General features: G+C 41.2%; 1 protein-coding gene across 4 annotated transcripts in view; it reads right to left on the bottom strand.

Annotated features, from left to right (window-relative positions):
- Positions 1-26,273, bottom strand: part of cemip (cell migration inducing hyaluronidase 1) — a 145,220-nt gene that overhangs the window by 42,308 nt on the left and 76,639 nt on the right. For all 4 annotated transcript variants that reach the window (XM_028402658.1, XM_028402657.1, XM_028402659.1 and 1 more), the window contains 7 exons: positions 14,560-14,697; positions 13,272-13,410; positions 12,921-13,157; positions 11,341-11,520; positions 6,368-6,438; positions 6,122-6,217; positions 5,439-5,560 (listed from right to left, as the gene is read on the bottom strand). In XM_028402658.1, coding sequence (XP_028258459.1) covers positions 5,439-5,560; positions 6,122-6,217; positions 6,368-6,438; positions 11,341-11,520; positions 12,921-13,157; positions 13,272-13,410; positions 14,560-14,697 — 983 coding nt within the window. The remainder of the gene's footprint in view (positions 1-5,438; positions 5,561-6,121; positions 6,218-6,367; positions 6,439-11,340; positions 11,521-12,920; positions 13,158-13,271; positions 13,411-14,559; positions 14,698-26,273) is intronic.

Below are 26,273 nucleotides of genomic sequence, written 5' to 3'. Positions count from 1 at the left end.
AGTTCAACGTTCTACAGAGAGAAAGATTATTCACAAGTGGAAACATTCTAGACAGCTGTCAGTCTGCACAGGAGTGGACGTCCCAGCTACTGCACCACAAGATCAGAGAAACACAAAAAACCCAAGAGCTACACGAATCTAATGTAACAGGACAAATGATCCAAAGCACAGCAGCTAATCTACATCAGAATGACCGAAAAAAAAGATTCATGGTTTTGGAATAATAATAATAGAATAGTTTTTAACCCAATTGCAATACTGTGGTCAACTTAAGAGGTCAGTGTATAAGTGAAGCCCAAAAGTCTAAACAAACTAAAACGATGTTGTGAAAAAGAGTGGACCAAAATTCCTCCACAACAATGTGAGACTGATAAAATCATACAGTAAACTGTGACTTCAGGTTATTGCTGCTAAGTGTATCTACAAGATATTGAATAATACTAATACATAATACTTGGTATTTTTTTTTTTGCTTCATTTCAGCTAAATACACAATGACATGGTGAGAGCAGTTAATAGCCTGAGGTTGTTTCCCCCTAAAACTAATAAGACCCACTGCATTCAGATGATTTTCATTAAGCATCTTTATTAAAAGAGAGGGTACTAAGTCCTGGAGGTGACTGTATGTGTTGAGAAAAGTGCAGTCCATCGGGGTTGCTGTTCCTGTGCTCAACACACTGGAGAGGTTGCAAATCCTTATTTTTGTATGTGGTTTCGTGGGGTTTTATGTTTGTTTCCGAATTTAAGTAGTAACCATTTCCTGACTGCTTAAATGTTTCAGATACCCTTTTCTAAAACATTTCTAAGGGAACAATATGACCTTGTGAACTCCACTGATCATCATTGTAACCACTACACAAAGCCAAACAACAGGAAAGTGCAGAGGTTCAGCCTCTGGCACTGATCCTTGTCACGTTTCCTTATGATGCTCGCATAATCCAAAAGAAATCAAAACCGCATAACGTAACATATTGGAACATAACAAAAACATTTGGCTGCTAAAAATAGAGATCCCACAGACCCAAATTATACACTGAAAACTGCAAACTGGGGAAAACTTTGACTGTGTCCAGATTCAGTGGAAATACGATGACATACACACAGCTGGCAACCGAGAGAAAACGTGGCAGTTCTTCCTAAATGTTTATGAAAAGGGGACAGATAGAAACCTAAAAACAATAAGACTAAAACCTGGGCTTTTGTTCAGATAAACAACACAACATGAGGGCAGAGGAGGCAGCGAACTGCACAGCAACCATTTAAAAAGAGCAGCTGGTGCCTGCAGCAGCTAGTTTTTATAGAGATGGGTGTTGGAGGAGGTGTGAGCAGACTTGGCACCACAGCTTATCTTCATGGAAGGCTAACAGCTGTTTTTTCATGTGCCAGGCTGGCTCCACATTCACCGACTATGGCTCTGTAATGTAGGCTGGCTAATTTCACAAGATCAGCTGACTGAATGGGCAAGCACTCATTTTTCTGTCACATTCTTTCAATGTGTCACATACTTAAACATAGTGCTGTGTTATTAGATTTCAGCGTGAATGGTCAAACAGACGCCATGAGACCTTTGTACGGCAGTAAATCAGCAGTTCTACCTGTGGTAACTAGAGTTTAAACACTTGTGTCTAACTAACTTGTTTAATCCCTAAATCAAACCAAACCAAAGCAAAAGTATTCTAAAAACACTCAGAAACAAAACTTCACTTCATTATCAGATTCTTTCGGTACTATTCTTTCATTCTAACAAGTTTAAGCTAATTACCAATAAATTATGATACTGTACTATGTGCAAAGACTGGTCATGCATGAGAAGACGCATAAAAAGAACGTTGGGATTTATCACTGCTGACAGCTCCTGGCATGTGTATTCAGTATACACTGTACCGTACACATGATAAATACACAGCCTTAAAAGATTCACTCTACTAGAGCATTAACATGGGTGTCAGACAGCTTACTGATGACACATTAGTATGCCACAGCATAAATTAAAGAGTTGGATGAATTAAAACAGCATTAAATAACAGCCAAAGCATCAACTAATAAAAAGTGTGTGTCAAAAACTGAAATCAGAACAGCCTAACCTCAGACTATGTAGACAAGACTTCCCCAGTGTTGCATTCCTGCACATGAAGAAAAAAAAATGCACAACCATTTCTCAACTTTTTATTTTTAATTTTTAAATTATTAATGATTACTTCTGGTTAGAAGTATGCCAGCTTCTGACCAGTGCTGGGATCCACACATCAGCAGGGGAAAAAACATATAATTAGTCAATTTATTGCTGCATTACCTAAATACGAAACTGAAATATCTTTCAAATATTCCACTTCTGCAATTTAATGGAAAGAAACGTTTCCTCAGGCAGTCAAACATTTAGGCAGAGGGAGCTGCAGGGTTTCTCAATATTACCTTGGCACAGCGTTAACGCCACTGATGATAATCTACTGGTAGGTTTTAAAGTTGCTTCAGCAGAATATGATAATGACACAGCTGCCAGCATCAACAGCATCTCATCTTAGTAGGGCAGTTGCTATCAGTATCAAAGGTGTGTCACTGTGCATATGCACACATGTATATGTGAAAGCACACAGAAACAGTTATAGCTTTGAAGACGTTTGTTGTCATGTTTGTTCAGTTGAATGGTATAGCATTTAACTGCAAAGCAGATGGGTCTCTGGACTCAATCCAGAGACCCTGTAAGGTCAGAAAATTGGTACAAAACATCCATCCATCCATTATCTAGGGTCTGGGGTCTTCAGCTCTTCTGAGGGGATACAAGGTGTTTCCAGGTCAGCTGAGAGATATAATCTCTGTTGGACATACTCGGAACACCGCACCTGGGTGGCATGGACACAGGGCATCCTAACTAGGTGCCTGAACCACCAACTAGCTCCTCTCAACAAGGACACGTCACTGAGCTCCTCCCAGATAATAGTGTTCTGCACCCTATCTCTGAGGGAGAGACCAGCTGCCCTGCGGAGGAATCGTATGCACAATCTGGTTCTTTCTGTCACTGTGGGTAGAAAATATTGCTGCAATATTTATACTATTTTATGTTGTTAATGTATGTAGGTATGTATTAAAGCTTATTCATACACTCAACAAAAATATAAACGCAACGCTTTTGTTTTTGCTCCCATGTTTCATGAGATGGACTTGAAGATCTAAACTTCATTCCAGATACACAATATTACCATTCCTCTCAAACATTGTTCACAAATCTGTCTAAATGTGTGATAGTGAGCACTTCTGCTTTGCTGAGATAATCCATCCCACCTCACAGGTGTGCCACATCAAGATGCTGATCTGACATCATGATTAGTGCACAGGTGTACCTTAAACTGCCCACAATAAAAGGCCACCCTGAAATGTGCATTTTGTTTCTGCTTTATTGGCGGTCTGGGGACTCAGAACCAGTCAGTATCTGGTGTGACCACCATTTGCCTCATGCAGTGCAACACATCTTCTTCGCATAGAGTTTATCAGATTGTCTATTGTGGCCTGTGGAATGTTGGTCCACTCCTCTTCAATGGCTGTGCGAAGTTGCTGGATATTAGTGGGAACTGGTGCACGCTGTCGTATACGCCGGTCAAGCATATCCCAAACATGTTCAATGGGTGACATGTCCGGTGAGTATGCTGGCCATGCAAGAACTGGGACATTTTCAGCTTCCAAGAATTGTGTACAGATCCTTGCAACATGGGGCCGTGCATTATCTTGCTGAAACATGAGGTGATGTTCATGGATGTATGGCACAACAATGGGCCTCAGGATCTCATCACGGTATCTCTGTGCATTCAAAATGCCATCAATAAAATGCACCTGTGTTCTTCGTCCATAACAGATGCCTGCCCATACCATGACCCCACCACCACCATGGGCCACTCGATCCACAACATTGACATCAGCAAAGCGCTCACCCACACGATGCCACACACGCTGTCTGCCATCTGCCCTGAACAATGTAAACCGAGATTCATCCGTGAAGAGAACACCTCTCCAACGTGCTAGACGCCATCGAATGTGAGCATTTGCCCACTCAAATCTGTTACGGCGACGATCTGGAGTCAGGTTAAGGCCCCGATGAGGACGACGAGCATGCAGTTGAGCTTCCCTGAGACGGTTTCTGACAGTTTGTGCAGAAATTGTTTGGTTATGCAAACCAATTGTTTCAGCAGCTGTCTGAGTGGCTGGTCTCAGACGATCTCGGAGGTGAACCTGCTGGATGTGGAGGTCCTGGGCTGGTGTGGTTACTCGTGGTCTGCGGTTGTGAGGCCGGTTGGATGTACTGCCATATTCTCTGAAACGCCTTTGGAGACGGCTTATGGTGGAGAAATGAACATTCAATGCACGAGCAACAGATCTGGTTGACATTCCTGCTGTCAGCATGCCAATTGCACGCTCCCTCAATGCTTGTGGCATCTGTGGCATTTTGCTGTGAGACAAAACTGCACATTTCAGGGTGGCCTTTTATTGTGGGCAGTTTGAGGTACACCTGTGCACTAATCATGATGTCAGATCAGCATCTTGATGTGGCACACCTGTGAGGTGGGATGGATTATCTCAGCAAAGCAGAAGTGCTCACTATCACACATTTAGACAGATTTGTGAACAATGTTTGAGAGGAATGGTAATATTGTGTATCTGGAATGAAGTTTAGATCTTCAAGTCCATCTCATGAAACATGGGAGCAAAAACAAAAGTGTTGCGTTTATATTTTTGTTGAGTGTATATACACACACATATTGTAAAAATGGTCTTGTCTACCTCACTTTTCTGTACCTTTGCCTATTTTCTTTTCTATACTGCATTTACAGTAAGCAAACTGAGAGCATAAACCCTGCCTGTGTGGATATTTGGCCAAAAAATATGGTTCTGAGAGAGAAAGAAACAGGGTAGTGGTGAAGATGTTTTTATGAGTATGGCCAACACATTCTTTTATATACTGAACAGCCATAACAATACATCTATCTATCCTGACTAGTCCCCACATGCATCAATTAGTTTTAGCTGCCCATGACCGTGTTGCTGGTTCAGTGACTTTCCCTTGATTGGACCACTATTATGTACTGATCACTGGAGACCCCATAAAGCTGCGGTTTTGGAGATCCTCTGATTTTTTCTATTTCTAACATCAACTGTGGGGACAAAATGTGCATACTTGCTTCTTGATATATCCCACCCTCTGATAGGTGACATGGTAACCAGACAATGAGTGTTATTCACTTCACCTGTCAGTGCTGAATGTTATGGTGCATACTATAGTACTATGGTTGTGTCCAAAATCACCCACTGCTCACTATATAGAGCCCTATATAGTGTCTTTGCCATTTGCTGTGCTGCCAAAATGTGAACTGAGAATTTTGAGACCCTATATATTGCCTTCAATGTATCCCACAAAGCATTAGGAAAAGTAGTGTACAACAGTTACTTACCTGGATGTCCAAAGGACTGCTGCACAGCCGGTCTGGATAGGCCTCATGTAGGTCCGACAGTTTTTCCCAGTCTCCAGATCCCCTCTCATCATCTCTGTCAAACCAGTCCGACCACTCTGCCTCTGCAGGACACACATGTACAGACAAACACCTCCCAATTCAGTTCAGTGATCCTAGAGGTATGACAGTAATGTACGTCCAGGCTTTGACTTGTAGTCCATTTATGCTGTCAGGGAGCATTTGTATCACAGAAAGTGAAGGGCTTTTTCTCCTCCCATTACACTCTCTGCCATACTGCCACAGCGGGAGCTGTGCATTTGACTGTGGGCCTGAATTTCCATCTGGAGCTCAAACACATATTTAGAGCGTTTGAGTTCAAGTCTGTTCCAGTGTGAATCATCACTATACATACATGGGTCTATATCTGAGGCAGCTTCAGTAAAGGGGAAGAAGAAGCATCAGCAAACCTTTGGCCAGTTCAAATAAAGTGAACAATTTATATATGATATAAATGTTTGTTTAGTTGAATGACTGACACACACATGTGTGTCAGTTTTTTGGAAGAAATTGTAAATTAGTAAGTAGTTGAACATTCATCATCAATCGTGATGCATCTTTACTAAAAAAAAAAAAAAACACACATATACAGTATACGCATGTGATGCAGAACCTGATAGCATTACCTTGCACCCATTGGCTGGTGGTGGTGATGGTGAAGTGCTCCTCAAAACTTGACTGAAAAACATTTGAGCTGCGAGCCTCTGAGGAGGCCTTGGTCCCTGTTAAAACACACATTGTGAAACTATGTGAGACATCTTAGCTAAAGCCATAACAATGATCTCCTCTTGCAGGGGTTTTTTGCATTGGTTTTGTTAATGTGGAGCCACATTTCCCACATACATGAATTGAATGAAAAATACCCTGCCTACCTTGATAGACAGCATGATCTTCCACTGCCGAAGAAGGATCACCCTTTTTCACAATGAAGGTCCAGGGATGTCTGTTGAAAAAAAAAGAGGACAGATAAGGGAAGGAAGGAGAACGTAGCTTATAAATTGGACTGATGAAAATAGAGAGGTGGGAAAGGAATGGTGAGAAAAAGAATAAGAAGGCAAGAGATGTAGTGAATATGAAATGAAGCCAGAAGTATAGAAAGAGAAGCAATAGTACAGGTAGTGAAGAGTGATACACTGCAAACACACACACAGACAATGCGTGTGTCATTATATTTCTAATAATGTTAGCGTAAAAAGAGTGAGTGGCTGACAAGTGTGAAGCCCAGGTAATTGTTGAGCTATCCCAGCATGCATCATTCAGGTAATGCCACACTTGCAGTCAGAGAAAAAGTGAGTCAGTCCCCACAGAGATGAAATGTCCAACTTTACAGCAGAAATAAACAGGTCTACAGCCTGGTTCAAAAAATGATTCTGGTCTCAAATGAAACATTTCTTTCTAGTGTCAACTGTACAGGGGGTGATATTTTTTTATATCTCACTCATGCACATGCATTAGTAAGGGGCGCACAGGCGTGTCGCTTGCCCACATCAGCTCCACTCACACTCTCCCCTTTTTGTACGTATTTGGACTGTGACGCTGCCAACATGACGATGAAGCCTCCCACACGGATTTAAGCAAAAAAAAAGTTTTATACTGTCTATGTGCTGGAGCTGCTATGGCTAGTTTTGACTACAGTTGTCACAAAGGGTTACTTGTCATGTGTGTGTATAACAATGTGAACTACATGTCTATCTGCTATTGGTTGAGTCCCATCGTTGGTTGATTTGTAAAGTTAATTATTCTGATTTCACATATGTATTAATATATATATATATATATATATATATATACATATTTATGTATGTTCTTTTTGCAGTGATTCCACAGCTGAGGAATTAAGCCATTGATTGGGGCAGAAAAGCCTCATCTATTAATAAATCAACTTCACTACCAACCATAAAACAGTGTTGTTGCTCACCTAATTTATATTTCCGAATTGTTGATCATTTACAGTTACAGACCTAATCTGGGTTTATATTTTTTTGGTCATATTTTTTTCCTGTCATCTATTTCTCAGTTCAGTTATCTTCACCTCCTGTCCTTATGTGTTTATGCCTCTGTGATCGCCTGCCTTTCCCTGATGTGTTTCACCTGTGTCCTATTGTTTACCATATATTTAATCTCTGTGTTCCCTTTGTACTCCAGTGCCAAGTTGTTCCAGCCTTTTGCTCTTTGACTCTCTTCCTAGTGTTACCTTAGACCTTGATTCAGCCCAGCAATTTGGAAATCTTTGCCAAATATTTTGTCTTCTTACAATCTTTAACCAACTAGTGGTTGTGCCATATTTATATGTTACTTTTTGATCGGTGGTTGAATTCACTTAAGCAGATCATTCATCCAGCCATCTTCTGAACCTGCTTTATCCTGTAGTATAGGGTCGCTCGGGGCTGGAGCCTATCCCAGCTAAAGGCGGGGCACACTCTGGACAGGTTGCCAGTCCATCACAGGGCAACATTCACACTCACACGTATGGACAATTTAGAGTCTTAACTAGATCATGTTTTCTCATTTATCACTCCAAAGCAAAAAAGGCTGGAAACCCCCACTCTAAACCATTAAATCTGGAATATATGATTAGACAATAAGTTGAACAACTTTAAAACCACCATCTGTTTGCATTCCCTGTCTAACTTTAAATCGATTTCACTGAGGTTTAAAAAACCAGTATCAGAGATGTGTTGCTATATTTCTCTTGCTGCCACCAGCCCACTGTGACAACTGCAGTAAACATATGCAAATTTCATAAGTGAAAAATGTATTGCAGAGTATACTCTGTCTCATAAATTTCAGCTTATTAAAATGTCTCTGGGTGCACCGCAAATTACACAGCCTCTCTCTCCTGATGACACCACTGTTGGCCTGTTTGGCAATAGTGTGAGGAGAGCAGGCGACAAGAGTCATTAGGCAGGAATCCCTCTGCCGCCTCTCCACTGCTCCAATCCATTTAGTGTTTTCCTGCACAACATCCACAACTGTGGAGCAAAGTGCAAATTGGGAAAAGAATGTTAACTTCCGCAGTGTCCTCAAGTCGTTTATGAATCCCTCCCAGTGTTTCCTGCGGTGTCGTCGGCAGCATTAAGTTTCATAACACCACATGGCTCAGGGACGAACCACAGGGCCCACGGCTGCCAAAACTCACCAGCAGCCTCCTATAGTCAGGTTACTGATACTGAAATAGACAAGCACTATGAAAAACAATATTCACACAAGCTTGTGGTTGACTTTGCAAAGTCACCTAGCATTCTTCTGTTACTGAGAAACAAAAGAGTGTTTGAGAAATGTCTGTTACAGTGTAACAGTTTACCCTGATAGCCCATATGTCAAAAACTCTAAGACATCTCCAAGGGTTTCTTATCGTGGATAATTCAGTTTCCATTTCCTCTCTCATTCATGACAAACTGATACGTACGCAGACAGGCCCAGCTTTCCCCCAAACACCTTCTACACAGTGAGATACAGCAAACTAAAGGACACACAACAGGATTAGCTGCTGCAGTATTCCATAACAAAGGAGAGGCTGTACATGTGCATATGCTGGTTTTGTATTGTCTGTATGTCTTAACTAACAACTCCAAAGTCCTGATGTTGCATACTGAGACTGTAGAATATGTACAGTAAATTTGTATAGGCCTACTCGGTATATTTGCATTATTTTTTCCATAATTTTCTGTAAAAAAATATATTTTACATTAATTACTCTAAAGGTTCTGTACTAGCTAGCCTTAACAGTTTTAGCTATAGTCATCATAATTATGGCTAAATCGGCTAACCTTTAGCAAGTACTTAGCTATGGTGCTATGCTGCTTGGGAGACCCCGACCTAATGTACTGAGTGATCCCACATTTATTTTACAGACACAATGAGCACCAAAGCATAAATTATTTAGATGTATCAGTATGGAAAAGAAAAAATGGCGACCCCTTACCTCTGACGTCCCTTTACACACTCATTCCTCGTTTAGTCCGTAAAAGAGCTAATCCGACTTCCACTAAAATGTTTACATTTTTAACATCTGCGCCATCAAATATAATCAAATATAATTTCGACAGGAGACGCCACCTTTTCCACTGTTTATGTTGAGGTTTTGAGTGTGCTTATTTTCTTTCTAGCTGTCGTCAGAATGACAAGTGTCACCAGCATTTCCTGTTTACATTTTACAGAAGATCGAGCGTAAAGTCAACTTCTCCTTCTGCTGCCAATAACATGTTGTTATTGGCTATCGAATCTGTCAATCATTTATTGACGTAGCCAAATAGTAGTACTATATTGACTGTAAATAGAGATGAACATTTACGTTAATTTATGACTTGTTAGCTAGGAGATGTAAGATGTAACTTATAAAATAATAATTTAAACATGCCTCTTGACATTTGAATTATTATGGTAGGCCTTTGTGGCTTTTTCCATCTATGTTTAAAATAAGTCATAAATATGATGAAAATAATAAAATCCTAAAAATGGTTGATAAGAACAAGATGTAGTAAAATGATGTAGACATGGCAATAAAATTACTAAGGAACAAATTTACTTTAATACTCTAATTTACTTTAATCATCCTAAAAAGTTCACTCTATTGAAACATTAAACAAAAGTAACACAACTTGACAACAGATCACAAACTCTAACATGAACTGTATTGTAAGATTTATTCTCTAATCTTAACCCGGCCTATCAAAATGATTCACCTGCCAAACCCCCTGACTTATATATGAATTGTGCATATGTCATGTTAAACTTCAACTTAAACTTTAAATTTACTTAAACAACTTGGGTAAACACAATGTATATGTTTAAATGCAACTGTAACATGTGATCACCAACAGCAAAAAGTATTCACTTCACTGAGCTGCAACCAAACCCTTCCAACAGCAGTCTGTGATGTCACATGGTGACATTTCCGGGCCCCTCTTTGTTTGCTGAATTGCTTCAGTACGGCCACATTCTGTGTTGGCATGGCTCTTTTCAGGTCCTGCTACAGTGAGATTGAGGTCAGATTCAGGTTTGAGGGTTTATGAGAGTTTGCTTTGGCTTCTGAGTTAGCAGTGATTTTTACCTCACTATGTTCCCATGGGGGCCATTTTTGTCTGGGTTAGCAGAGTCATAATATAGCCCAGTGAACTGAGGGAGGCCTGCAGCTTTTTGGATGATTTTTCCTGTGACTTACTGAATGAATCATCAAGATTTCTGCATGAACTTTGGAAGTCTGCCACTTATGGGGAAGCTCACTAGTGTTACAACTTTCCCAGATTTGCAGATAATAGTTCTCACTGTGGGTCTGTGGAGTCCCTCAGAGTCCCACAAACAGTTGTTCTTGCCAGACATGATGTATTTGAACCAACCTCTTTCTAATTTCTCTTTGGTAAGAGTTTCCGGCTTTTGTGGTGTTTAGTGGTGTTTAGATTGAACTAGACAGCTGCAGTTCATATTTTGACCATTAGGGTGACTCTTTCTACACTTCTTTTGCAGATGTGACACAAAATACAATCCAAACATTTGGAAAGAAAATGTCAATACATGTATAATATGAAAGGTAACCAAGAGGATGCTGCCATCCATCCAACAAATGTTACACTGGAGATGGCTTATTGAAAATCATTAAGCACCAAAAGGTCCCAAAAAGCTGCAGGGATTAATTAGAAAAAGACAGCTACTCACTGTGATTCACCTGAGGTTGAAACATTTTCTCATTAATTCACAGCAATCAATTAGGAGAAGGTTCCAGCCAATGCAATGCTGGGAGACTCAAAACACATTTCTCTCCTGACATGCTGTGAGTTGAATACCTCTGAGTGTGGAACTGAGAAGAAAAGGTTGAGCCTGCTGTGATATGAGAAGTATTTCTTACCGAAATCCCAGACTGGTGATGTGGCGGCTGCCAAGCCTGGTGAGGTTCTTTTTGGCTGAGTCTTCCAAGTTGTTGGAGCCCTCGTCGTTGACAACCATGGCCAGTATGAGCCCTGTCTCCACATCATCCAGGTACTTTGCCAGACGACGACTCTCATCCTTGCTGCGGTAAGTGTCAAACCTTGGGAGATAAGAACAGAGGAAATGACAGAAAGGAATCAGTGTTCTGTGTTGTACTCATCCAAAAAAACACAAACTGGTGTTGTGAAAGCCGCTCTGCTTTTTCTATTGATTTACTGTACAACTGCAGGCAACACAAAGGCACACTGACAAGTACTCAAATTAATAAAGCCAGGTTTAGAGATGACAGGAGGACATGTACACATACTTGCCTCCCCACTACACTGAATGCACACTCTTTGTGATATATTTTCTTTTTAAAATAGAGTGGGACAACAGAACCGCTGCACTTAAAACAAACATCTCTTTCAGTTAGGAATGCACAACAATGAAAAGACATAATGGCAGACACCAGCCTACTATCTGAATGCTATCAGCCAGTATCAGTGCACTGTGTCCTCCATGCATGCATCAAAAATGAAGTCATTGCATACGTGAGCAGAAATTAATGCATGAATATACAGTACTACTATTACTATTAAACATATTAAAGATCTTAGTAGTTAGTAAAGATCTGGATCTGGATCTTTGAGGGATTCTATTATTAGATAACTTTCTAAAGTCAAGTTTTAGGCCTTAAAAATTCTGGACATCAGATTACATCCATTAAGTTGTAAGTCAGTGGATCTTCCAAGCCTTGTGATAGACCTGCAATCTGTCCATGCTGTACCCCACCTTTGCCCATTAGGCTCTAAATCCCCATGACCCTGCAGTACAGGAGAAAGCAGGTTAAGATAAAGGGTGGATGGATGAATATGTAAGTCCCTTTTGTCCAGTGAAAGACGAAGCATGTTAGATGTGTTATTAGCAGTTGTTGTGTTATAAGTTATATGTGTAAACGGAGCATAAACAGCCTTATTAGCTATGTATGTACATTTTTCTTAACAATAAAAAACATATCAATATATTTTTCCCTTATTATTAGTGATGTAGTGACACAGTAACCTGAGACTGGAAAGAGGTTGGAAAGAACAGATGTGTTCCAGGTACCTGATTGCCTGAAGCAGCTGTCACTCAGGTTACCTTAACCCAATCAGATGAGTGACGTGAAAAGAGGAAATTCAACAAGCCACAGACGACCTTTGGAAGCTAGTAAGTAGCAGTTAGCATAACATAACACACAAGGTGAGGGTAGAGGCAGAAAAGTCCTCTAGTATCGAAATACAAAACAATGCACATTATGGCATTCAGCAGGAGCCATTTGTCAATGTATCTGATCTCCATTTGCAATAAATTAATCAGGATATTAAGTATGTCATTGATTTCCAAATGTAATATCCCTGTATGAAACAATACCAGATCTATTAGAGGCACATTTGTCTCCTTCATTCCAGGCTTATGAGATGTCAGCCACCAGATCATTCCCCCTCTAATTAAGTCTCAGCAGCTCAGACCCCTCACCTGTCATCACGTAGCACCTCTCCAGTTTTGGGGTCAATAATGTGGACGATGATGCCTCGGTTCCCCCAGCTCCTCTGGAACAGGTAGTTGTTTTGGTTGCTCTCCCCAGGGTGGAGGGTCTTGTTGAGGAACGTCCACGACAGCTTCCTTTCTCCGTGGATCTCTAGGGTCCCTCCCGTCCCCACACCAATGTACTTTCTCCCAAAGTAGCTGTGCTCCTCATCGCTGTCATCCAATCTAAAAAAAGTTTCATATGTGATATGAGTCTTTAACACTTAAAGTTTTAATTGAATTGTTAATCTGACTTTGTCCTATGTTCATGTGCTGATTTGTATGCAAAGTGAACTCCACCTTCCAAACAGGGAGATGGTGAGGTTGCCTCTGTAAGGGCAGTCTGGACTCCCAATGTGCAGCTCCCCTTTGTTCCCAATCAGAATGTGTTTTGTCCGAAGCAGAATGGGCCGGTTGGTGTCAGCAATCACCAGCTTCCCTGGAGGAGAGGAGAGGAAAGCAGAGGGAAGGAGAGGAGAGGAGAGGAGAGGAGAGGAGAGGAGTGGAGAGGAGAGGAGAGGAGAGGAGAGGAGAGGAGAGGAGAGGAGAGGAGTGGAGAGGAGAGGAGAGGAGAGGAGAGGAGAGGAGAGGAGAGGAGAGGAGAGGAGAGAGGGGAGGAGAGGAGAGGAGAAAGGAGAGACGAGAAGAGGAGAGGAGAGGAGAGGAGAGCAGAGGAGAGTGATGAAGCCTCCTGGCAAGTCTTTCATGCCCCAGTACCCTCAGACACCTTCTGTCTTCCTACCATTTATGGCCCTGGGCTCAGACACACACACACACCACCTCTGTGTTTTACAAGGTCTGCAATCCAATGATTCCAGTTCAGTAGTGGTAACTAGCTGCTGAACATCAAACATCTCCTCTCACAGAATGGCTGTGGCCCTGCTTTCACCACCCTTTTTGTTAAATAATAACACTCCTTTTGCACAATACACTCTGGATACAAAATTGAATGTGACAAAAATAATTCTCCTTGGAGACGTCCATCAAAGAGCAACTGCAGAACCATTTACAGTTGTAGGAGTTAAACAGTTCACCCTTTCAAGAAATGTGTACAAATATATAATATGGTGCTAAATAATCAGCCATGAGGCAGTACACTGTGGCTGGGCCAGTACATCAACCAGCCTGTAAGCCAGTTGAAACTGATCTAACGTGTATTGTAATCACAATGAAACAGCTTTGGGAGCTGCTGGAAGTGACTTTCAAATAGTCTCTTACATGTGGAATAGATGTTACAGCAATATTTCTTGGTAATGATGTGTAAAAAAAGGTTGAAAACAACTGCATTTTGATTTCTTACTTATATGTTGGCCACTTTACCAGTGCTGCAAATCCAGCTTGTTAAATTTAAAGAGAAGGATGGCATAAGTTTTCATTTCCATTCATTTTCATTATTTTTCAGGACAATGTGTGTTCATTAAAAAAAGATGGATTGTAATACAATTACATTACAATAACCAAAGCAACCTTTCCTCATTAATGTTATACTAATGAATAAAAGTTAATACAAATAACCTAATCTACAATGTTTCATTAAAGATGAACAAACATAACAGAAAGAGGAGCATCACATTGATTTGTAGCGTACCTCCGTTCAGAATCTCAATGGAGTGAACTGTAGCTGAAGATGTGAGAAGGACCTTCCTGCCGTAGCCGATTGTAACACGGTGGGCCTCACTGTGTCCGGGCACCCATGGCTGCAGTCCTGGCTCTTTGTCTGGACACACTGCAGGAGACGTGAAGAAGTGTATTTTAGAGACGAAGACTAGATACATTTGGCAGGCAATTGTTTATTTACATTATATAATAATAAGCTTATAAAATCTATAGGTCATGATGAAATTATTGGTCATATTGTGTGAGAAATTTCAAATATTTCAGTTATTTGAAAAAAGTATTCCTCGCTTAAACTTCGAAACTGCATCCATTAACCTTCTACAGCCTGAAATTGAGTGTAGCAATAAAAAGGTAACATAAAAAAGAACCAGTGAGCCACAACCAGGAGGAAGCAGCATCTAAACGCGGTCACCCAGCACGCCGCATAACCTGCCTGGATTCATTTGATGCATTTGGAGCCGAGCATTTTTCAGCACATTACTACTGCAGCTAATGATATTCTTTACTTTTCCCTGCAAGTGCTACAATCAAAACAAGAGCAAGAGAGTGCTGGTAAAGTAGCAGATTTAATAGAAGATATGGGATGAAATAAAAATATGACCATGAATCACATCTTTGCTTGGCCTTCACTGTATCAACAAGAAATCCTTGTAGCAACCTGGCTGTAATGTGAATGAATCAACAGAATTGGTAGAAAAACACTCCTGCTTTTAGAAGAAAGGAAACCTTGTCCAACATGTTCCGGCTGCTGGAGCCTTTATCAGGCTTTAGTGCCACTTTTACACAATATTGTAGAACATTGCTTTTTACAGGACAAATGTGAAATACACGGAGTAGCCTGGGAACCATACAAATATGAGAACTCAGGCAGAAATATGAAAATGTCTGAATAGTGATTTTTACCCAGGCTTACCCAGACAACAACAGTGCTTTATCTATTTATCTGTAAAATGGAGTGGGTTTTAACTCTGCAGAGGAATGCTGAAGAGGTAGTCAAGACCTGCCATGCTGTTGATTGATCGTGGGTCTCTCTATCAGCACGTAAAGGCATTTTGTTGTACATTTGTTAATAGCACCTCTAAGGAACTAAAAGGTAGTTGGATTGTCATGAAATTTCTTCAAACTCACATAAAACAACTTGACAGGCTTTAAACTATGTGCTTGCAGCAGAACTTTGGGTGGTTTGGAAACATTTTTTGGGCTATCTTAGGCTGGCTCTAAAACGGTGGCCTGTCCTACTGCCAGTGGGTGTTGTCTTTCATTGATGTGGCATATTCCCTTCTAATTTGAGATCATATTTGATTATTTGATTACTGATATATTGGCAAATTTGATGTATGTATTACTAGTGTGCAGATCTGGGTCGGTTCGAGTATACTTATTTTTGGTGGATCGCATTATTTGTTTTGTATGTGTTTTTGAATATTATAAAATGCAAAATAAATAAAAATTTGGTAAAAAAAAAAAAAAAAATCGAGACTGACATTCATCCTCTCACCTTCACCATTGTGGGTGGTATAACCATCCCAGCTGTTAAAAGGCAAGAGGCAGGGTACAGCCTTGTCCAGTCTTTGCAGGTCTAACAACCCGTCACAGCTACAGCTAATTTTGGGCATGTCCACGCAGAGATGGCATTATAGGAGCTCGAAAACAGTAACCAGAGAAATGTTTCCAGAGCTGGATGACTGAGTATCTTTATCAACATCCAGAGTGGATACATTTCAAATCGCTGTTTCCATGTGTACACGCAATACACAACTTGTCAGGGTTTCGAGTCTGGGCTTTTATTTTGGTAGTTTATTTTCTGTTTGCATTAATTTGAGTTTTACTAGTTACTTCCTGTTTTATTTTGGTACTTGTCTTTTCCCTTGTGTTTCAGGTCTGTTGACTTCCCCTTCCTCATGTGTGCTCCCTTCCCCCTCCTGTGATTACCTGCTCCGCCCTAATGTGCTTCACCTGTGTCCTATTGTCTTCCCGCCCTCCTGTGTATAAAGTCTGTGTGTTTCCTCCCTCTTGTTGCCAGTTTGTTTTGTGAGTATTCCTAGTGACACAGCCGTCCAAGTTGCCTTTCCGCGCTTGTGATTTTCCTTTCGAGTTTTTCAGTGAGTTTGTATTTCCCTGTGAGTGACCTGTTTCTGGATCTGACTACTGTTTTTGCCTTTGCCCTTTTTGATGCCTTTGCCTCGCGGACTGAACTCTTGTGTGCCGATCATTGCTTTGGAATTAACTACTGTTTTTTGCCTTTGCCCTTTTGATATCTTTGCCCCGTGGACTGAACTCCTGTGTACCGACCATTGCCTGCATTAAAACTGTGATTTGCCTTATACTTCTGCTTAGTTTACAATTTTTGGCAAGTTCATTTCATCAACATTTCTTCCAAAATCCTTTGAACATCACATGTTTAGCATCTGCAGGTTTATCAGTGTTTCAGACTGATCTGATTTTTGCTGACATCCTACTCTAATTTTCTCAGCTTCCAAACCATCTTAAATGGGGATAAAACTGCAGACAAGGTTATTGGATTGCTCAGTCAAGAGTAAGAATGACTGATAAACCCATTTAGTTTGTGTCTGTTATTATCAGGGTAGCACAGAGACACTGTGTGTAACTGTCCAGTCCAACCAATAGAGTTTCAATCTATGGCTCTCTGGTGTGTGTGGTGGTTACCTCATCTCCCTGCCATCTAATGGGTCCATCAATGGCATTGAGTGGCTGGGGACCTGAATTGTCAAGTAAATTTCCCAGAGGGCTAACGCAGATTGATAGGTGTTGACGTGCATTCAGCTGGTTTCTGCTGTCTGTGAGTGACAGCTGTTTGGCTCTGCAGAGCTCAGACTGTCTGTGGAGGAGTTTCTGCAGCCTGAGTCTAGGATACAATTCGATTCCTTTAACAAGTTGTCCATCTTAGCATGTTAAGGTCTTGTGACAGATGTCCAGTTGTAAGCCACTGGGTATAATCAATGTAAAGGTTTATAGAATTTGTATCAGACAAAACAATTTTTGCTTTCTCAAATTTGGACTAATGTTTACTATAGTATTAGATTACTTTCATTTACGCAAACCAAAACCTAGCATGGTCCATATTATTAGCACACACACATTAATAAATGTCCCTTGTTTAGCCATGGTACAAATAATTATGTATGGATACTATGTGGTCGATGCTTTGACCCTGTAAGCATTTGATTTGCACTTTAAAGTGAGGATTGGTATCATGCAGCACACACACAGTTTAACAGGTAATGTTTTGTTTTAACACTTGTGAAAGCTTAAAGGCAAAAATGACAGAAATAAGTTTAAACTTGAGAAAAAATGTTAATGTATACACAGCAGGAGAAGATATACAAGTTTGTCAAAGAGCTTCAAGTTTGAAGAACTGGTGTGAGAGGTTTTACCAAGCAGCTCAAAGAGAGTCAAAGAGAACAAGACTGGCAGAGGCCGGAAGAGAAACGTGTGGAAGGTTCTGGAAGGAAAGCTAGGGAGAGATGTGTCTAAAGAGTCCTGCACAGGAATGGACTGCCAGGAAACCTTCTGCAGAAAAGACACCTTCAGACCAGACTGAAGTCTGCTAGAGACAACCTGGGGACAGATTACACACACAGGAAGTGTGTCATTTGATCAGAGGAAACTAAACTAGAGCCTGCAAACATCCCTGATTTAAATCAGTGGAGTGTAAAAAAAGACCAGGAGAGCATCAAACCTAGAGGAGCTTGAGAGACTCTCCAGAGAAGAAGAATGGAATAGGAGACCCAGACTTGTTGAAACTTCAAAAGAGAGGACATTTCCATAGGGGGGAAATCATTCTGTCCTGTCCTCTTCTCATGCTCTGTCCTCCTTGAACTTTCTCTTTCCTGGTCAATGAACTTTGACTGCTTCCCTGTGCTTACAAGGAAGTCCAACTTCTCTACTTTGTTGTCAATCTTGTGCTATTTTTATTTCAATAAACCGCAAATGAAGCTACATTTTGACAGGAAAGCACTTACTTGTGACCAAATTTCGACCTCCTCCATTCTGAAGAACACAGACATTCACTGGAAACACTTACACAGCACGCAGCACAAAATTCCTCATCAGCAGCTGTTAACACACTTTTCTGAGTAAGCGTCTGAAGTCAGTCCTCTGAGATCTGTTCCTAGCAAGCGCTTGGCAGCCGGGAGTGTAAAAAAAAACTGCTGAACACGCTGCTTTGCTTAAACTATTGTCTTAATCTAACAAAATAATAATGACCTGTGCCTGAACTTTATCAGAAAACCACCAACCCAGGTGTGCCAGGGAGAATTATACCACAAAAACAAATCAAGCCTTTACACCTGGTTTCTTCCCAACCCTAATTACAGGAGAGGGCAGGATAATAGCTGACTGTAACACAACAAAAAGCCAGTGTGGCTTATCCACACCAGGAAGATGTAAAAAGAGGCTATATTTGCAGTGCAGTTAAATAGTGCATGTGACATACAGTGGAGAAAGATGTGCCTATATGCCTAAAGCCTAAATTGATTCAACCCTTGAAGCCCCAAAACACACAGACTAGTTTAAAGATAGAAGCAACAAAGACAAATACATAGGCAGTCTAGTGGACTTTTTGTCCTGGAATGCAACACATCTGATGTGTAGACACAAATGAATGACGCCCCCCGTGGGTTTCTGAAGAGCGGTTTTAAGTCTCTGTGGGAGGCCTCACAGCCTGCATAGCCCCAATACAGGCAAATAGGTGGAGAGAGAGGTGGAGAGTGATCACAATATGAGTAACTTTAAGTTGTCAATTAAAATGTGAGTAATACAAACAATAAAAACTCAGTCCCTCCACAAAAGAAAACTTAAATAGCCTAAAATATCTGTTTTTTTTACCATGTTGATTTGATTTTTGGTGTACTTAATTACAACCACTTTATATCACACACACAGACCTTCCTATATATATATATATATATATATATAGGAAGGAAAGACCTGTATATATAGGCCTATACAGGTCTTTCCTTCCTGCTGCTGTGGGACTGTATAACGAACACTCCTGATAGGTGCAATATAATTTAATTTGTTTCTTTTGATGCACTATGTACAGTTTACAGACCACTTCTACCTCCACTCATCTGTGCAATACCTGTTAATATGTATACTGTTTCTTTGATTCTATTGTATATTTTATCTGTAGTTTATTTTATTATGTAAAAAAAATAGATTCGAACATATGTACAAATATATGTACACATCTTGGAAATATCGGGGATGTGGTCCAGACCTACCAAACCTGGCTTTGAATACAGCTCACGAGGGACAGAAATGCATGGAAATCTGAAGCAAACTCACAGCCTCTCACCCACTCATTACTGGACAAAGCGGGTTCGGAAAATGAAGGTACACACCTACTTCCTTCTATGTCTTTATAGGTGTGTGCAGAAGCCAGCAGGAAAATATATGTTTAACGTTTACTAATTCATTACAGATTCATTTTTGTGTGACGATGTGTTGGTGTGTCTATTTGCCTTAAACATCAGAGCTCACATTCAGATTCCTCCCGAACACCACTGAAGTCAACATGCTCAACTCTAATGAGCTGATCTGGATAATGAATACTTAAAAATATAAATCATCAATATGACAGCACTTGGACTAATCTAATGATGAATATTTACATTATTTCAGTCATCAGAATGCATAAGAGGATTAAGACACCATGCAATTGGTCATGAAGCTGTGAATACCAAGTCGGCAGGCAATTAGCTCTCAGTGCTGCCCAAGGAAGCTGTGACAACACACACACAGGCCAAAGTGTGTGCTGTTAAAAAACGCCACAGTACAACTTTTCTGTTTTGGTGGCTGTGGTTTATATTACTCAAACTGCTGGCGTAACATTTCTTAAAAGGTAATGGGGTAAAAAGTGCAGTAGATGATACCAGAAAGAGGAGAGAAGAAGAATGCAAATTTTATTCAATCTTCTTAAGATGTCTGAATCCCCACGTGACAAGGGTGAGCATCCTGTTGTAGAAAGATAGAGGAAGAGGAGAAGGAGACAGAGTCCAAGTGTGATATGTGCACTCTTGTGGATAATATGAATTCATATTTAATTAATAAACACTAGACAGGTTGGAAGGACTTTGTGTTTGACTGAGGATCTTTGACGTACACATTCTATGATCATTTTATGATTCCAACCCATAGATGAATAAGTGTAGGTATAGTTTATACACCTTTTGTTTATAGCAGCCACAAATCAGCAGAAAACTGTAGCAACAGACTACAGCTGATCATGTATGGCAGTACTTTGGCCTCCAGGTATTTGGATGAGGATGTGTTCTTTTAACTTAAAAGGGTTCCAGCTGTTTCACAATGGTGCTCCAGACTGGAAATACTAAGATAGATCATCTTATTTCCCCCATTAAACTTGCTCCTGTTAAAATCTTCTTTTATACAAAGCCCTCAAGGCCAAGACCCATCTCATCTTAAAAACCTGATTGTACTGTACCATCTAGAGAATGATTTAAAATCACAGTGCTGGTTATAAGTCAAGTCAAGTCAAGTCAAGTCAGCTTTATTGTCAACTCTGCTATATGTGCTGAACATACAGAGAATCGAAATTGCGTTACTCTTCACTCCGCAACATATAACATGTAACTAAAAACTAAAGATAAATATAAAGTGTAAAAAAATGTACCTACAATGAGGCACACACAAAATACAAGGCACATAATGAAGGCACAATGCAGTAAGAGTGCAAAAGATGTATAGTGCAAGTCAGTGCAGTTGGCATAATATAAACAGGAATGGTTTAACTTATAACAGCTTATTGAGACTGGTATGAGAGTGCAAAAGATGTAATGGTGCAAGTCAGTGCAGTTGGCATAATGTAACAGTCCAGGAATAGTTTAAGTTATAGCAGCTTATATGAGACTGGTGTGACATGACAGGGTAAAAAGTGACTGGTGCACAGAGTTCCTTTGGTAAAGTGGCTGGTACAAAGAGTTCCTATCTTGGGTGGTGGTAGGGGTGAGGGGATGGTGGTAGGAGTAGGGGGTGGGGGTGGTGTCAGGGAAGGGGGAGAAAGTGGGGCACAGCAGGGAGAGAGTTCAGCTTCCTGACAGCCTGGTGGATGGAGCTGTCCCTCAGTCTGCTGGTCCTGGCCCGGAGGCTGCGCAGTCTCTTTCCTGATGGCAGCAGACTGAAGAAGCGGTGTGAAGGGTGGGTGGGGTCTCCTGTGATGCGGAGGGCCTTTCGGGTGAGACGGCTGTCGTAGAGGTCTTGGAGGGAGGGGAGAGGGACGCCGGTGATCCTCTCAGCTGCTCTCACTATGCAATGAAGCGTCTTCCTGCAGGTGGCGGTGCAGGCTCCGTACCACACAGTGATGCAGCTGGACAGGATGCTCTCAACAGCCCCTCTGTAGAAGGTGCACAGGATGGAGGGAGGGGCTCTGGCTCTTTTGAGCTTGCGGAGGAAGTAGAGGCGCTGCTGTGCCTTCTTGGTCAGGGATGCAGTGTTGTTAGTCCAGGAGAGGTCCTCAGTGATGTGCACACCCAGGAACTTGGTGCTGCTCACCTGCTCCACAGCAGCACCGTCGATGGTCAGAGGGGTGTGCTGACTCTGTGCTCTCCTGTAGTCCACAACCATCTCCTTTGTCTTCTCCACATTCAGGGAGAGGCTGTGGTCTCTGCACCACCCAGCCAGAAGGTGCACCTCATTCCTGTAGTATGTTTCATCTCCACCGGAGATGAGACCCACCACAGTTGTGTCGTCCGCAAACTTCACAAAGATGTTGGTGTTGTGTGTTGGCGTGCAGTCATGGGTCAGCAGAGTGAAGAGGAGGGGGCTCAGCACACATCCTTGGGGAGCCCCGGTGTTCATTATGATGGTGCTGGATGTGTTTCTGCCGACCCGCACTGTCTGAGGTCTCCCGGTGAGGAAGTCCAGCAGCCAGTTGCACAGCAAGGAGTTCAGCCCCAGCTGGTCCAGTTTGTTGATGAGCTGCTGTGGGATGATGGTGTTGAATGCTGAGCTGAAGTCTATGAACAGCATTCGAACGTATGAGTCTTTATTTTCCAGGTGGGTGAGGGCTGTGTGGAGTGCTGTGGAAACAGCATCACTGGTTGACCGGTTGGGCCGATATGCAAACTGGAAGGGGTCCAGAGAGGGAGGAAGGGCCGTCTGGATGTGTTTCATGACTAACCGTTCAAACAACTGGTTATAACAGGATCACCTGAGCTAGTTACAGCTCTTACCTACTCTTGCACTCTGGTGCACATAGCCTCTCTCCCCTCTCCTGTCCAGCCCACTGTTTTTGTATTTCCACTCCTCTTATGATACATTTACAGTTACACGTTTTGTCAACTTCCTTGCACGCACCCGCAGGTTATGTCCAGAATGCAAACGTGGTGGGAGTTATACTTGTTGGATGTCACCTCTCTGCCAAGTCATGGCAGGAAGCTCCAATAAGGCAACATAATCACCTCTGCTGACAGCTGTGTCCCAGGAAGACATATGTAAATAGGATGTAGTCTAATCCTGGTATTAACTGCTGCAGTGGGTGACTTCATCTAGGAAGAAGCTACAGGCCCACAGCACTGCTGTCAGATGAAAACTATGCATCCTAACATGTACACAAAGCAACAAAATCAAGCTCTGTTTGACTATGGTGAAACGCGTAGCTTATTTAGAGAAGGAAAGTAACATTAATAGAACATGTTATCCAATTTAAAGAAATAAAAGGTGCTGATTCCCTATTAATACATAAATTTCTTATTACTTCCACTTTTTTATGATGTCACTCAGTGTTTGAGCTCCTCATTGACATGCAGCACCACTACTAAAGCTTCAAAAGCTCCAATGGTTGAGATTAGAAAGATTCTCTCTTTGCAACTACAATAAAGAGGCAAGGTGAGAGATGTCTGCGTATCTATAAAGTGCAGGAACTTCTCAAATGCCTTGAGCACTGTTACACAATAACACACACATTGAGAGAATAGAGCAAGGATCAGTTGTGACCTTGCTTGGCCAGATGCCTGTTTGCAAGGCTGCCAGAAGATAATTCTACATTGCCACATGGTATACACAAGTACAAATCAGCAATCCGTGTGTGTGTCCATTGTGTTGTCTAGGCAGGATGCAACTGGCCACTGAGAAAGGTGGAGGAATGGCAGCTGAATTCATGAGGTACAGGGTGGTGGGGTAGTGCGAGAAGAAGATATCACACACACTACACAATCCTATAAAGTTGCGAGGGTCTGAGTAACACAGCTCTGGATGATTTATGGAAGAGAGAGAAGTTTCATGCTAAGTGCCTAACATAAGGCACAGGAGGTAAATCCTGCCCAGTGAGGCAGCTGTGATGCGACGTTGTAAGGACATGGGGAGCTTGTGGTAAAATCTTGGTTATTGAATTTAGAGTCCCCAGATGACCCAGTCCTGTGGTTTGGTTCAGTGAAGGAGACACACACACACACAGGCACACTTCTCTCGGTCAAAGCTCTTTTTTTCTCTCTAATGCTGGGAAATAAATTGGATACAGGTATTAATATCCATCAAAACCTCTTCAGTTGTAAATACATGAGTTAATAGCAGGATTGGTGCACCACAATACTACCGACCATCTATTATAGATGCTGCAAGGTTAGGAGGGCTGAACTAAAAGCTGTAAAGAAACACTTTAATTGAGATAATGAATTCAATACATTATCCCTATCTCAAGGTCTATGTGAATAGGGCTGGTATCATTATAAAGAAAATACTTGGTAAAGTACAGCAGACATCTAAGAATCAATTATCACACACACACATGATAAATGCCAATCAAATATTATTAAAATGTGCACAGCCATTGGTCTTTTGTGTCAGAGCCAATAGAATTAGGGGACACTCTTTTTTCACACAAAACAAGCAAGCAGCTGTCTTTTAGGAGACGGGTTGTCTCTATTCTGCTTATCAAAGCTTCTACTGCACAGAGAAGAGCCCAAAGCTGTCCAGAATCATTTCTGAGTCACACACAGACAGTGTAGTCATGGCTGTAACTTTAAATGTACATCTCCTTCTGTGGCTGCTGCTTCGGTTAGACTCACACTGTGATCAGTCTTGCAATATTGTGATCTGCAAAGCCTCTGCTTTCAATTGACAATTTGTGTGTTTAGCATCAAGTAGAATGGTAACTGGAGCCTGTTTTGTGAGGCATGCACATTTGCCAGTTGTTCATTTAGTTGCTTGGTGTTTGAATGAGGTTTCATTTAGATGGAAATGGTCTTTAGAGGCTTTTAGCCGAGCTCTCTCTCCCTCTCTGTTAAACAGCAGATTTTGTGGAAAGAGTGGAGCTAAAATACTTAATGGACACGCATCTGTATCCTACTCACGCCATTATGTAGCAGAAGTTATTTAAAAATTCAACCAGAAATAGGTAATTTATCCATACAGCCAGAAATTATATTTCTACCATTCTGTACATGTTTATTTGTGCCATAGAGCTGGAGATATGAGTCACTTTTGGAGCCAGCCCCTACAGGCAGTTTTTGGGATTGTCTTAATGGTAGGGTAGGAGATTTTGAAAACTCAGTGAGAGTCAGCCAGATTTTGAAAGTAAACACACGCCCCTTTCTCTTTCTGCACGTACCTCTCTGGTGCACAGAGCAGGAAGAGAGTGACAACCAGCCAATACTCCTCGCAGGGGCACCTCGTAGGATTGGCTGATGTTTTTAGTGTTTTATAGCTTCCACAGATGTTTAATATTCTTCATTTTAAAGCAAAACTGCCGAACTAATTGGTTGCTATCGGACAAAGAAACTTCTCAGCTCTGGAAGGTGCCACACACAAACAAACAATTTTGTAAAATTTAATTTATTAGTAACCAACCTCACCAGAAAAATGTAACATGAAGTTGATATTTCAGTCCTTGGAATGGAATATGAGTGTATTTCTCTATATCTGTGTTCATGGTGTTTTAAAATTAGGCCAATACTTCAATAGTTCTGTAAGCATAAGGAAACCCTGTGTCATATGTGTGGGATGATTTATTAACCAAATGTGAAATGTTTTGAGTTTTACTCAGCACATTTACAGTGATGCACACTATATGGCTATTTATTTTGACAAAGTACTATATTACTATTACTATTATAATACTACATATTACATTTTATAGTAACAAAAAGTGTTCAAATGTCATATGAAACATTTGGTTTTTCTGTAGCACTCAGTCTCAGGGATGCTGTCCACCGTTATTTTACAGTGCTGTAAAGGTAAGCTAATATTGATTTAGGATTTTTTTCCTCAAAGTATTCTTTCCAAGGTCAAAAACACATTTAATGCCATTTATGATGTCATTTGAGTAAGCCAGTTCCACACATTTACACACATCAGCATATCTTATGTACTGTACATCAATCTGAAGACTGCAGGGCTTTGGTATCAACGCCACGTTGTGCATCATCCAGGGTGTTTCAAGGACTAATCCATCATAGCTGCTGACAGCTGCTGTCATTTACATTTGGAGCAGATGTTACAGGTGTTATGTTTGGGTGCTCCGCTGCAGATTTTTAAATGAAGCCAGGATAAAGTGACAACAGTATGCAGAGCGGACAGGAGAGAAGAAAGCATATCAGACAGCGGCAGAGCTTATCTTAATGGTCAGCATAGACTGAGACGCACTGTATGACAGGATACACACACCCTTTAATGGAAAACACAGGCATAAATAAAATATAATACCTG

Source organism: Parambassis ranga, chromosome 3 (genome assembly GCF_900634625.1).
Source record: "Parambassis ranga chromosome 3, fParRan2.1, whole genome shotgun sequence".
Classification (NCBI taxonomy): domain Eukaryota; kingdom Metazoa; phylum Chordata; class Actinopteri; family Ambassidae; genus Parambassis; species Parambassis ranga.
This window is presented reverse-complemented; position numbering and strand designations above follow the sequence as displayed.